This window comes from Mustela erminea, chromosome X (genome assembly GCF_009829155.1).
Source record: "Mustela erminea isolate mMusErm1 chromosome X, mMusErm1.Pri, whole genome shotgun sequence".
Classification (NCBI taxonomy): domain Eukaryota; kingdom Metazoa; phylum Chordata; class Mammalia; order Carnivora; family Mustelidae; genus Mustela; species Mustela erminea.
The window spans coordinates 89,111,058-89,126,169 of record NC_045635.1 but is presented as its reverse complement, the minus strand read 5'-3'; the positions used below and the strand labels follow the sequence as shown (position 1 = coordinate 89,126,169).

General features: G+C 35.4%; 1 protein-coding gene across 4 annotated transcripts in view; it reads left to right on the top strand.

Moving 5' to 3' along the window:
- The window catches only part of RBM41 (RNA binding motif protein 41), a 54,170-nt gene extending 39,638 nt beyond the window's left edge, over positions 1 to 14,532 (top strand). For 3 of the 4 annotated variants that reach the window (XM_032330478.1, XM_032330476.1, XM_032330475.1), the window contains 2 exons: positions 11,185 to 11,332; positions 13,346 to 14,532. In XM_032330478.1, coding sequence (XP_032186369.1) covers positions 11,185 to 11,332; positions 13,346 to 13,512 — 315 coding nt within the window. In that variant the 3' untranslated portion in view covers positions 13,513 to 14,532. The remainder of the gene's footprint in view (positions 1 to 11,184; positions 11,333 to 13,345) is intronic. The other variant, XM_032330477.1, reaches the window with a different exon arrangement.
- Positions 14,533 to 15,112: the final 580 nt, after the last annotated feature.

Genomic DNA, 15,112 nt, shown 5'->3' with positions numbered 1-15,112 from the left:
AAAATATGTATAGGATCTATACACACAAAACTATAAAACTGTGCTGAAAAATTAAAGAAGATCATAAATAAATGCAGAGATATCCTATGTTCATGGATTGGAAGACCTAGTATTCTTAAGATGTCAGTTCTTCCCAATATGTAGATATGTAGATTCCACACAATCCCAATAAAATCCTGGCAAGCTATTTTGTGGATATAGACCACTGATTCTAAGTTTGTATGGAAAAACAGAAGGCCCACAATACCCAACATAATACTGAAGAAGAACAAAGTGGGATGACTTATACCACACAACTTTTAGATTTACTATAATCAAAAAGGATAGTTTGGGTTAAAAAAAAAAAAAGATACGTAGATCAGTGGAGCAGAATAGAGACTCCAGAAATGGAATAGAATAGAGACTCCAGAAATAAGCTCACACAAATATAATGGACTAATCTTTGACAAGGGAGCAAAGGCAATTCAATAAAGGAAAGATAGTTTTTTCAGGCAGTTGTGCTAAAATAACTAACTGGTTACCACATGCAAAATCGGAATCTAAACACAGATCTTAACGTTATTTAAAAAAAAATTAACTCAAAATAGATTGTAGATCCAAATGTAAAACACAATACTGTAACACTTCTAGAAGAAAATAGAAAATCTAAATGACCTTGTGTTTGGTGATACATTTAATAGATACAACACCAAAAGCATGATTTATGAAAGAAAAAAATTGAAAAATCATACTTTGTTAAATTTATAAACTACTGCTAGGTGAAAGACATTTTAGAAAATCAAAAGACAAGCCTAAGAATAGAAAAAAAATTTGTAAAACATGTCTAATAAAGGACTTGTATCCAAAATAATCAAAGACCTCCTAAAACTCAACAGTAGTAAAACAACTCAATTAAAAAATGGCAAAATAGGGACGCCTGGGTGGCTCAGTTGGTTAAGCAGCTGCCTTCGGCTCAGGTCATGATCCCAGGGTCTGGGATCGAGTCCCACATCAGGCTCCTTGCTCGGCGGAGAGCCTGATTCTCCCTCTGCCTCTGCCTGCCTCTCTGTCTGCCTGTGCTCGCTCGCTCTCTCTCCCTCTGTCTCTGACAAATAAATAAAATCTTAAAAAAAATGGCAAAATGTAAGAACAGACATCTCAGAAAGGAAGTTATATACATCTCAAATAAGCATATGAAAAGGAGCTCATCATCATTTGTCATCAGAGAATTAAAAAATAAAACAACAGTGAGATGCCGTACACTTATTAGAATGGCTAAAATTCACAATAAAACTGACAATATCGAAGGCTATTGAGGTTGCTGAGCAACAGGAACTCATTCATTGCTTTTGAGAATCCAAAATGGTACAACTTCTTTGAAGTCAGTTTTGTAGTCTTACCAAGTTAAACATTGTTTTGCCATATAATCCAGAAGTTACACTTTTAGTTATTTGCCCAATTTATTTGAAAACTATTATTTATACAAAAACCAGCATGCAAGTGTTTATAATAGTTTTACTCAATTGCTCCAAACTGGAAGCAGTCAGGATGTCCTTCAGTAGATGAATGGAGACAATCACCTGTGCTGCATCTATATGGTGGAATATAATTTGTCAATTAAGAGACATGATCTGGCAAACCACAGAAAGACATAGAGGAACTAATGAGTATATTAATAAGTGAAAACCAGTTTGAAAAGACTACATATTATGTAATTCCAATTATATGACATTCCAGAAAACACAAAAACATATAGTAAATGATCGGTGGTTGCCAGGAGTTTAAGGGATTGGGAAAAAAAGAATAGGTGAAGCACAGGGGATTTTTAAGGTAGTAAACTTACTCTATATGATAATATAATGGTGGATGCAAGATACACATTTGTCAAAACCCATAAAACGGTACAGTATAAAGAGTGACCCTTAGTGCCCACAAATATTAAAAACCATTTGAGAGGTAGGGGAACCCCAGGAAAGAATGCAGACTCTGACAAGGGAATCTATGTTACAAATACGTGAAGCAACTTCAGTGAAGGTATGGGGTGTGAAAGGTACTGACTTAAGCATCTTTGGAAATATGTAGAATCTAGAAGACTAAAAACAGAGCTGCATATAATCACTGTATCCTAGTTAATAAGGTTGCGTCTCATGGAGGTACTGGTTAGCAATCCTGATACTGATACATGTGTATTATGAGATGGAGCAATTAAGTAAATGGATGGCAGGTGTTGGGAGCCAGGTTTCTCACTGGTGGAATTTACAGATAAGCAAAGGAAAGAAACTGGAATGATCCATTCAGTAGTTTAGAGTTAGAGACATCAGTATGAAATCATGTTTAAATCGACATAGATATAGATGGTTACATATAAAATAATTATCGATATGTATATACACACAGGTTAGTATAAATATATGATTTTTTTCCCTGTCAGCTGAGAGGATCTAAATGAAGTGATACTCCAGTAGCAACAAGCATCTTCAGCACCCAAATTGTAGTTTGTAATGCCATTCTCTAATGAAGGAATCAAGGTGGCAACTGGGTGGCTCAGTTGGTTGAGCATCCAACTCTTGGTTTTTGGCTCAGGTCATGATCTCAGGGTCATGAAATGGAGCCTGCTTAGGATTCTCTTTCTTCCTGTCCCTCTCCTTCTGCCCCTGCCCCCCTACCCCCTCCCCTGCTTGCGCTCGCGCTCTCTCTCTCTCTCTCTCTCTCTCTCTCTCTATATATATATATATATATATATATAAAAGTAACCAGGGTTTCTCAGAGAAATGACTGGCTCTAGAACTGGGGCAGGAAGTATACAAGATGAAACTTGAGCATTTTGTAGTGAGAGGAAGTAGGAAGTGCTGAACATACCAGCATAAAAACATTGTTGGGTATATGTCAAAGAAGCACGGGAGCCAACTGAAAGTTTCTAGTGACCAAAATTGGAACAATTTGTGCAGCAAACTTAGGTAAATTAATACTGGATTATAACCTAAAGTATAGGATAAATAGCTGTGACTCCAGAGTGATAATAAAAATGATTGAGTAAATCAAATAACTGGGGGAGAGAAGGCAAATATCCCTCACAGAAGAATTCTAAATAATTTATATAGATGCTCCATCTCAGACTAGGGGAGCATAACTTTCTACTCCTTAGTTTTGAGCTCTTGAGTGACTTTGAAACAGTACAGTATGGAAAGGCAAGACAAAAGAATAATACTGCAGTGTAGAAACCTAACAAACAGTGCCTCAGCCAGGTAATCAAGGCCAGCATCAACACTCATTAATAATGTTGATAGCATGCATGCTTGATATGTGACCCAAACTGCACTTTCCTCTCTGGTCTTCCTTCTCAACCCATAACCCCAATCTAACCGTGAGAAAAACAACAACAAAAAAAATCCTAGTAGTGGGCCATCCTACAAAATATCTGACCAGTACTCAAACTGTCAAGATTTTTAAAAACAAGGAAATTCTGAGAAACTACCACAACCAAAGAGGAGCCTAAAAACACAGGAAAACTAAATGTACTCTGGTACCCTGGATGGAATCGTGGAACAGAAAATGGACATTAGGGGAAAACTAAGGAAATCTAAATAAACTATGGACTTTGGTTAATAATAAGTTATCAATATCCATTCATTCATTTTAACAGTGCACCATAGTAATGTAAGATGTTAGTAGTGGAGGAAACTGAGTGTGGAGTTACAGGAACTCTTTGTACTATGTACTGTCAGTTTCTCTGTAAATCTAAAACTGTCCTAAAAATAGTCTCCTTTTTAAACATTAAAACAGATACCTGCAAAAGAGTGCATACAATATAATACTATTTATATACTTCAAAAACATACAAAATGATACTGTATATTGCAGAATGAGGCCCGGAAGTTTCATCTTGTATTATCACTTGAATATGTTTTTCTGTTTCACAGAAATGTTTATCTTGTTTTTGAGCCTAGCTGTATTGTTGTGCGTACCTTGATATATATGAATATATATATGTGTTGTTAATACATACATACATCTATATCCATGTAGATGGATGTGTGTGTGTGTGTGTGTGTGTGTGTGTGTGTGTGTGTGTGTGTGTGTGTTTGGAGCAAAGAAGATGCTCCCAAGCAAGAAGTGACCAAGCCGCCTCGACCAGAAGTCTTCTTCATTTTTTAAAAGTGTTCATATCAAAGGGAACAATCTTAGTATGGATCTTTCCTACTTGGTGAGAAACTTGCAGTATGTTCCACATACTCCTTTCTATAGTTATCTTATTTGATGATGCTTTTACTTTAAGTATTTCAGAGCCAAAACTCTAGATCACTTGAATTCACTTAAGTGAATCATAGGTCAGTTAATCTGTGCCTTTGCCTTTAAGTTACAAGTATAGTTAAATGCTAAGTATGTAAATACCTAGCTTCTAAAGCCTATGACACATAGAGTCTCTTGCTTATTATAGTGTTTAATATATTTATTCATATTTCAGTGATTACCTTATTTAAGTGGGCTCTGTTTTCTGGCTCTTTGCTTGTGCTGCTTCTGTCTGAATTCTTCTCAAGTTCCATTTAAGTATAAATTATATAATTTATTCCAGCTAACACATAGAGATTTTTTCCTCCATCTTTTTTTATAGTAATAAAACATGTAAGTTGAGATCTACCCTCGTAACAAAATCTTAAGTATACATTAGAGTATTGTTAACTGTAGGCACAGTGTTGTATAGGAAATCTCTAGAACTTTTTCATCCTGCATGACTGAACTTTATAAACATTGAACAGCAAGTTCCCATTTCCCCCTCCCCCAGTCCCTGACAACCACTGCTGTTTTTGCTTCAATGAGTTTGACTGCTTTAGATACCACATACAAGTGAAATCACGTAGTATTTGTCCTTCTGTGACTGGCTTATCTCACTTCACATAGTGCACTCAAGATTTACCCATGTTGTAGCATATGACCAGATTTCTTTTTTCTGGCTGAATAATATTCCACTGTATGTGTGTATACCATATCTTTATCCATTCATCCACGATGGATGTCTCTACCTTTTGGCTATTGTGAACAGTTTGCAATGAATGTATGTATTCAGATATCTCTTTGATATTCTGATTTTAATTCTTTGGATAAGTATCTGGAAGTGGGATTGCTGGATCATGTAGTAGTTCATTTTTACTTTTTTGCAGGACCTTTAAAATGTTCTCCATAGTACCTGTACCATTTTACATTCTGCCAGCAGTGTGCAAGAATCCTGATTTGTCTACATCCTTTTCAACTTATTTCCTACATGTATTTATTGGGAAAATGTTTAGTTCTTGGGCCCATTTTTAAAAAATTGTGTTGTCTTTTTGCTGTTGGGTTCTAAGAGTTCCTTATATATTTTGGATATTAACTTCTAAGTTAATATCCAAACTTAATTCTTAAATATCCAAACTTAATTCTGTTTTTTGGATATTAACTTCTAAACCATAAGATATATGGTTTCTAAATATTTTGTGCCATTCTGTACATTGCCTTCTCACTTTGCTGATTGTTTCCTTTGCTGTACGCAAGTGTTTCAGTTGATAAAGGTCCCACTTTATTTTTGCTTTTGCTTCCCATGGTTCTGATGTAATAGTCAAGAAATCATTGCCAAGGCAATGTCATGAAGCTTTTCCCCTGTGTTTTCTTCTGGGAGTTTTAGAGTTTAGGACTTATGTTTAAGACTTTAATACATTTTGAGTTGATTTTTGTGTGTCATATAAATTAAGAGTCCAGTTTTACTCTTTTGCATGTGGATACCAGCTTTTCCCAACACCATTTGTTGAAGGAACTATCTTTTCTCCATTGTGTTTCTTGCCCTTCAGTTGACTGTATATGTGTGTTGCCCCTCAGTTGACAGTGTATGTGTGGGTTTATTTCTGGGTTTTGTTCTGTTCTAGTGGTCTATATAACTGTCATTATAGTAGTTCTCTGTTTTGATTATTATAGATTGGTAATATGTTTTGAAATTAAGAGGTGTGAAGTCTCCGTTTTGTTATTTTTTCAAGATTTCTTTGGCTATTTGGGGGGTCTCTTGTGGTTCCCCATGAATTTTAGGATTTTTTTTCTATCCCTAGAAAATACTGTTGAGATTTTGATAGGAATGGAATTAAATCTGTAGATCACTTTAGGTAGTGTATAAAATTAAACAGTGTTGTCTTCCATCCCATGAATATGGGACAATTTTGCATTTATTTGTGTCTTTAATTTCTTTGAGCAATGTTTTGTGGTCTTCAGTGTACAAGTCCTTAACTTCCTTCATTGTTTTTTTTTAATTGAAGTATAATTGACGTATAAGAAGCTGTACATTTTTTTTTGTTCAGTTGGGTTTTTTAGTATCAATTTTTTAAAAGATTTTGTTTATTTATTTGAGAGAGAGAGACAGAGATAGTAACAGAGGTCATGAGTGGGAAGGAAAAGGAGAAGCAGGCTCCCAACTGAGAACAGAGCCCAGTGTGGGGCTCAATGCTAGGAACCTGGCATCATGACCTGAGCCAAAGGCAGACACTTAACCAACTGGGCCACCCAAGTGCCCCAGCTTTTTATTTACATTCTAGTTAGTTAACATATAGTGAAATGTTGGTTTCAAGAGTAAAATTTAGTGATTCATCACTTACATATGACAGCCAGTAAAGCTGTATATATTTAATGTGTGTACCTTGATGAGTTTGAAAATAAGTGCACACCATTAAACCATCACCAAAACAATGCCCTAAACTTAACCATCACCTCTAGAAATTTCCTCCCTCCTTTTTCTTGGATAGCATTTAACTAAGATCTACCCTCTTAATAAATTTTAAGTATCTAATACAGTATTGAACACTATTTGCAATATGCTGTACAGTAGATGTATAGGACTTCTTCATCTTGCATAAGTGAAACTATATGCTGTGATGAACATCTCCCCAGTTACCCCTCCTCCTAGCCTACTGGAAAATATGATTCTATTCCGCTTTTATGAGTTTGATTATGTTAGATGCCTGATATAAATTCCTATTTAGTATTCTACAGATTCTCATATAGTATTTGTTCTTGTGTTTGGTTTATTTATAGTGTCTTCCAAGATTTGTTTTTTTAAGGCCAAATAATATTCCATTGTATTTATACACATTTTCTTTATCTATTCATCTGTAAGTGGACGTTTAGGTTGTTTCCATATCTTTGCTATGGTAAATAATGCTGCAGTGAACAAAGGAATACACATATTTCTTTCAGACCCCAATTCCAGTTCTTCTGGATATATACCCAGAAGTGGATTGCTCGATTATATTTGAGTTCTATTTTTAATATTTTTAGGAAACTCCATACTGTTTTCCACAGTGGTTATACTCATTTACAGTCCCACTAACAGCATACGAGGTTTAAAATTTCTTCATATCCTCACCAACACTTACTTTTGTTGTTATTGTTGTTAATAGCTATCCTAACAGGTGTGAAGTGATATTTCATTGAGGTTTTGATTTGCATGTTCCTGATGATTAGTGATATTCAGCATCTTATATACCTGTTAGCCATTTGTATGTCTTTTTTGAAGAAATGACTATTCAGGTCTTTCAGGTCTTTTACCCATTTTTAAAATTGGGTTATTTGGGGGTTTTGGGGGGTTATTTTATGTTAGGAGCCCCTTATATATTTTAGATATTAATCCTTTATCAAATATATGATCTGCAAATATTTTTTCCTATTCTGTGTATGGCCTTTCCACTTTGCTGATTTTGTTTGCTCCTAATTTTTGTATGCATCCTACAACTTGACTGAATGTATTAGTTTTACTTGTGTTAAAACAATTGTGGAGTTTTTAGGGTTTTCTACATATAGGATCTTGTCATATACAAACAGATGTGATTTTAATTCTTCCTTTCCCATTTGGATGCCTTTTATTTCTTTTTTCTTGTCTAACTGCTCTGGCCATGACTTCTAGAACTGAGTTGAATAGAAGTGACAGGAGTGGGCATCCTGGCCTTATTCCTGATCTTAGAGGGAACGCTTTCCAGTTTTTCACTGTTGAGCATGACATTAGCTGTGGGCCTTTCATATTTTCCCTGTATTGTGTTGAGGTAAATTCCTCTTATTCCTAGTTTCTTAAGCATTTTTATCGTGAAAGAGTGTTGGGATTTTGTCAAGTGCTTTGTCTGCATCTGTTAAGATGACCATGTGATTTTTATCTTTTCTTCTGTAATGTGGCATATCACACTGATTTTTTTATGTGGAACCATCCTTGCATCTCAGAGATAATTCACTTGGTCATGGTATATGATCCTTTTAATGTGCTTTTGAATTCATTTTACTGCTTTTCTGTTGAGAATTTTTGCACCTGTATTCATCAGGGATATTGGCCAGTAGTTTTCTCATAGTGTCATTTTTTCCCTTTTGGTATCAGGGTAATGCTGGCCTCATAAAGTTAGTTTGGGAATGTTCTCTCCTCTTCAGTTTTTTGGAAGAGTTTGAGAAGGGTTGGCAGTAATTCTTCTTTAAATGTTTGGTAGAATTCACCCATGAACCCATCTGGTCCTGGGGTTTTCTTTGCTGGGAGGTGTTTTTTGTTTGTTTGTTTTGTTTTGTTTTTTGTTTTCGAAGAGACTCTTTTTTAAAAAAGATTTTATTTATTTGACAGACAGAGATCACAAGTAGGCAGAAAGGCAGGCAGAGAGAGGAGAAAAGGTGGGCTCCCCGCAGAGCAGAGAGCTCAATCCCAGGACCCTGGGACCACGACCTGAGCCAAAGGCAGAGGTTTTAACGCACTGAGCCACCCAGGCGCCCTGCTGAGAGGTTTTTGAGTACTAATTCAGTCTTGTTGCTAGTTCTAAACCTCTTTAGGTTTTCTGTTTCTTCATGATTTAGTCTGGGTATGTTGTATGTTTCTAAGAATTTATCCTTCTCTTCTAGGTTACCCAATTTATTGGCATATAGTTGTTGGTAGTAGTCTCTTGTTGTTGGTAGTAGTCTCTTGTAATCCTTTTTAATTCTGTGGCATTAGTTGTAACATCTCATTTATTTCTGATTTTGAGTCGTCTTTTTTTTTCCTCAGTTACGCTAAAGGCAGTCAATTTTGTTGATCTTTTTTTAAAAAAACAGCATCTTAGTTGGTTTTTTTTTCCTAATCTCTTTTGTTTATTTTTGCTTTAACCTTTATTTCTTTCCTTCTGCTAATTTTGGGCTTAGTTTGATACTTACTTTAGTTCTTTAAGTTGTGGAGTTGCTTATTTGAGATCTTTTTCTCTTCCCTCCCCTCCCCTCTTCTCTCCTCTCCTCTTTTTGAAGTAGCCTCCAAAGCCCAAGGTGGTGCTTGAACTCAAAACCCTGAGATCAAGAGTTGCATGCCAGCCAGATACCCCTAAGATCTTATTTTTTAATGTATGCATTTGTGACTATAAAATTACCTCTTAGTACTGTTCTTGCTGCATTCCATTAATATTGTTACGTTGTGGTTTCATTTTCATTTGTCTAAAGATATTTTCTAATTTCTCTTCTTATTTCTTCTTTGACCCATTGGTTGTTCAAGAGTATGACATATAATTTCCACATATTTGTAAATTTTCTTGTTTTCCTTCTGCTATTGGAATTGAGGTATTGAAATGTCCTAGTATTAATTGTGTTGCTATCTATTTCTGCTTTCAGTTCTCTCAATGTTTGCTTCATATATTCAGATGCTCTGATGTTGGGTACATATAAATTTATACTTGTTATATGTTCTTGGTGAATTGACCCTTCTGTTATTATATAATAACCATTTTTGTCTCTTGTGACAGTTTTGACTTAAAGTCTATTTTGTCTGATAGAAGTATGGCCACCCTGCTTTCTGTTGGTTATCATTTGTGTGGAATATCTTTCTCTAGCCTTTCATTTTCAGTTTATATGTGGCCTTAAAATATAAAGTGAGTTTCTTGTAGACAGCTATAGTTGGAACTTGTTTTTTTTATTCATTTGGCCACTCTGTGTCTTTGATTAGGGAGTTTAACATACTTACTTGTAATTATTGATAGGGAAGGACTTACTATCCCCATTTATTATTTGTTTTCTGTCCTGTAGCTCATTTGTCCCTCTTTTCCTCTCTTGAAGTCTTCCTTGTGTTTCATTGGTTTTTTAATAGTGATGTGCTTTTTTCCTTTCTTATTTTGCATATCTTACACAGGTATTTTCTTTAGGGTTACAATGGGGCTTCCTTAAAACATCTTATAGTTATAACAATTTATTTTAAGCTGATCAGAACTTAAATTGCATTTGAGGGCTCTTTATTGTTTTCTTGAATGTTATTTTTTTAAAAAATAGCATCCCATTTCTAACAGAATATTGTCTCATTTCTCTTAAGAGTATTATTAATGATTTTTTGAAGTTTTCTTCACCCTGCATGATGTTTTTTCCCATTTGCTTTCATTTCAGTTTGTTCTGTTCTCTCTTTGACATTAGAGGCTTTCCTCAGATTCCTGGTAATCTGTGCCCATATTTATGAGTAGGGGGCCAAAAAGCAGATTGGAAGCTCTGAGCACATGAGCAGCCCTTGTTGACTTTTAGCTTCATTTTAAAATTATCTGGCTGGTCTATTTGTTGGAGAAATTCCCAATGCCAAACCAGTATTTTTTTTAATCTTTTCTCTTGGGGCTCATCATATTTAGTGTGCATTATTTCTCTTAATCCCCTTTTGTTCAGTTATAGTATTTACACCCTCATCTGTGTCTGGCATTCCCCATATTCAGCAAATGAGCTACCACTATTCACCAGGATTGGGATTGGCCTTTACCTAGTAGCTAATTTTAGGAAAAGGTATTTAAGATCTAGTTGACTTTTAAACAACTTTCAACCTACCTACCTTATCTTAACCTTATCCCTGTACATTCATTCCCAGAGGTACGTGAAGCTATCTAAACTGTTTGAGGATTCTTAAGTGTGTACTGGGTTGGTTCCTGGCTTTCCCCACCACTGGTTTAAGATTCAGCTTTCTTAGTACACTTATCTAATTATTTTTCAGTTTCCAGAATATTGTTGCTATTGCTTCATTTCCTTGTTCTTTCAGATGTGTGTGTGTGTGTCTGTGTGTGTGTGTGTGTGTGTGTGTGTTTAAGTCCCTATAGTTTTAGAGAGTTTTCTGGAGGGAGTGAAATTAGATGCATGTATTCAATCTGCCATCTTTATCTGGAACTAATTCAGACCAAAGTGAAATAGTTGCCTTACCTTCCTCATGTGATATTTCTGTTGATCCTCGGTTTATATTAGGTGTTATACTTGAAGAACCTTAGCCCTCGGGTGACCGAAAGAGATCTTGTCTCACTGTTCGCTCGGTTCCAGGAGAAAAAAGGACCACCAATTCAATTCCGAATGATGACTGGACGAATGAGGGGGCAGGCTTTTATCACCTTTCCCAGTAAGTAGCCTTATCTGGACAATTAATTGTAGCATCAGTTCATTGGAGATTATTTATACCCCCTCTAGTTTAAATCTAGCCCTTTGATTTCTCCATAGTATATAAGAAGTATGTGCTTGAAGAAGCACATGGGAAGAAGGAAAGAGAAGTAAGGGAAATGTGTTTTCAGTGTTCCTCTATCCTCCCTTCTGTGCTTCCTCTCCTCCATTGACAATACGTGACTGGCCACTGTATCCCATTGTCCTCAGTTTTCCCTAGTCTTGGCACTTCCTTCTATCAAAATGTACCTTCCCTTTGCTGATGACAGTATTTCTAGTTCAAGTTATAGTACTTATTAATATATTGGTATTCTGGTCAGCATACTTGTACTTGCCTTATGCCCTATTCCTTTGAGACTAAGAGACTATAAGTTAACGTGCTAATTCACTAGTAATTCATAATCAACTAGTGAATGATGTTAAATTATTTTAACAATTGTTTCTATCTTAATACATGACTTCAGTATTCTAATTAAAAGAGAATAATGATAGAGGAATTTCATTTTCTATAACAGACCAGACTGTTTATTTTGGTGGAATCTGGGGAGGAGCTACACCTTTCATTATCCCTAAACTATCATTACTTATAAACAGCCCAGTTGTCCATGTATAGGCAAGTGCTTTTACATGTAAGCAGTATCAAAACTCCCCTCCACTTTTTTCATACATTCTTATATTATCTTTCCTATCATGTTGGAGGTTTGTGGGTCTTCTATACTAGCAGTTTTCAGTCTTTTCAGGTATGAGGGCCCTTTTTAAACTTAAATATATTTTATTGGTCTCAGGTTACTATGACCCATTAATTGAAAAAATATATAATAAAAAGATTTTATAAACTAAGTACTTTAAAGTAAATAGTTTTTTACTAGTAACAGCAGTTTCACATTTGAAAATTCTCAGTATATACATATGTGGGACATAAATTGGTTTAGTCTAAAGACATTGCTTATTTGCCTGTGATTTCACAGACTCTGGGCAATAATTCCACTTCCAAATTTCCCACATCCAGGCTCTGAGGCCCATAAATTGAAAACCCCTGCTATATACTGTATACTCCCGTACCTCAGGCATCCATGTGGGTGTAAGAATTCTTTTTTTTAAAGATTTTATTTATTTATTTGACACAGAGAGAGAGATCACAAGTAGGCAGAGAGGCAGACAGAGAGAGAGAGGGGGAAGCAGGCTCCCTGCTGGGCAGAGAGCCCGATGCAGGGCTCAATCCCAGGGCCCTGAGATCATGACCTTAGCTGAAGGCAGAGCCTTAACCCACTGAGCTACCCAGGCGCCCCAGGGTGAAGAATTCTTTTTTTTTTTTTAATATTTTATTTATTTTTTTTTGACAGAGATCACAAGTAGTCAGAGAGGCAGACAGAGAGAGAGAGGGAGAGGCAGGCCTCCCACGGAGCAGAGAGCCTGATGCGGGGCTTGATCTCAGGATCCTGAGATCATGACCTGAGCCGAAGGCAGAGGCCCAACCCACTGAGCCACCCAGGTGCCCCTGGGTGTAAGAATTCTTAAACTTACTTATCCTAATGAGGATTCCCACTCTTCCATCAAAAGAAAAAAGTAACAAAATGTTAACATGATAACATCTTTTATTCATGTCATCTATTTTGAAAATGATTTCATTATCACAACACCTGTAATCTGTTATCTAAGAGGTTCATATATTATTATTTATAGCTTAGCTTAGCTTTCTTTGGCACACTACGTTCTTATTTCTTTAACCTTATCTTTGAATTAGGAGGCACTCTCATACATCCATTTTAAGTTTTTATTGTCATTATTCTTAGCCATTAGTTTAATCTTGCTGAGTTATACAGATTTGAAAATATAGAAAAGAGAATAAAATTAAATAACTATATAGCCTTATAGCCTGTATTTAACTCTAAGGCAAAACAAAATAAACTAGACTTGGAATAGAATTGAATTATTAAGCCCTATGTAAATTGATATTTTTTTCATTCTCTTTTAGGTAAGGAGATAGCAAGGCAAGCATTATATCTAGTAAATGGATATAAACTACGTGGGAAAATATTGGTGATAGAATTTGGAAAGAACAAAAAGCAACGGTCAGATCTCCAGGCTGCTTCTCTCATATCATCTGCTACAGATAACATGACAGAAATCAGTGGTAGCTAAAAGATATATAGATGGTGAGTCCCAGGAGGTCTTCCTTGCATCAGAATCTTGGATCTAGTATTTGTGTATAGATAGAGTTTGGATTTGAAGAAGAGAAACTGAGGGAGAGAAAAATTAAGATAATCCCTCTCAGTTTCAGGATGAATTGGTAGAAAACACTTTTTATAATCAAAGACTATATAGGACAGACATGCCAAGTATGAAATATAGGATACAAAAAGTATCATTTTCTCAGGATAAATTACAAATGATTATTTCTAAGGATTTTTTTTAAATCTTTATGATTTATCTGGGGTCTTCAGTATTTGTCCATAAATATAACATTCTTTCTAAGATCTCCTCCTATATGCAGAACCAAAAAACTAATTAAATGTTGAAATACTTATTTACTAGAGCTCCCTATTATCCCTAATTATAACCACCTAGTAAATAAAGGACTAAGACCCCAGGCCTAAACATCAACAAATGCTGTTGAGTGGGAACTATCAGCAGTGACAATATGTATTTTCATAAATCAGTCCACATATTTAATGAATGCTTCCCCATAAAGTTACCAGTGTCTTCAAAAAGCTATATATTTTTCTAATTTTAGATCAAAATATTGATGTTCTCATAGTCATTTAAGCTAGCTACCATTGAGTAATCATTGAATTCAAAGCAATAAACATTGAATGACTATTTAATATATGTTATATATTAGGTATATGAATTTACCATTAGGTATATGAATTTACCCTAAAGGAGGATGGGAAGAAAGCAGTCTCTAGAAGAGAGCCACCCATTCCCAAATCCCTCAGTTGTGTGCTTGTAGTTGCTGGCGAATAGCAAGAAAATATGATATAGAGGATGTAGTACAAACTTTGGAATCAGACCTGTGTTTGAACTTCACAGCCACACTTATCACTTCATGACCTTGGCAAGTCACTTTATCTGAGCCTCAGTTTTCTCATCTATTAAATGAGGATAATAATATTACTTACCTCACCGGGTTATAAGTATTAAGTGAGATGATATTATTTTGGCTGAAGAACAGGAAGAAAAAAAAATGAAGGTTGAACAGAGAGTAGGACCATTAATCACTCCAACATACCTGTAATGAAAGGACCAGAAAAAGAGAAGAGAAAGAAGCAGAGAAAATATTCCAATAAATAATGGATATAAATGTCCCAAATTTGATGAGAAGCATTACCTACACATCCAAGAATTTCAACACACCCCAAGTAGGATAAAGAAGAAGTCCACAGACACATCATAATAAAAATGCTAACAGTCAATGACGAAGAGAAACTCTTGAAAGTAACAGGAGAAAAATGAATCATTACTTACAAGAGAACGAACACCAGTCAGATTAACAGCTGACTTCCCATCAGAAACAATGGAGGTGGCAGTTGAATAACTTATTCAAAGTGCTCAGAGAAACCAACTGTCATTATAGAACCCTGTATCCAATAGAGCTGTGTTTTAAAGAATGAAGATAAAATGTAAGTCTTCCCACATATCATAAGCTGTTGTTGCTGGCAGACCTGACTTCACAGGAAATACTAAAGGAAGATCTTCAGGTGGAAAGCATTGACCTCAGATAATAATTTAAATCTACCCA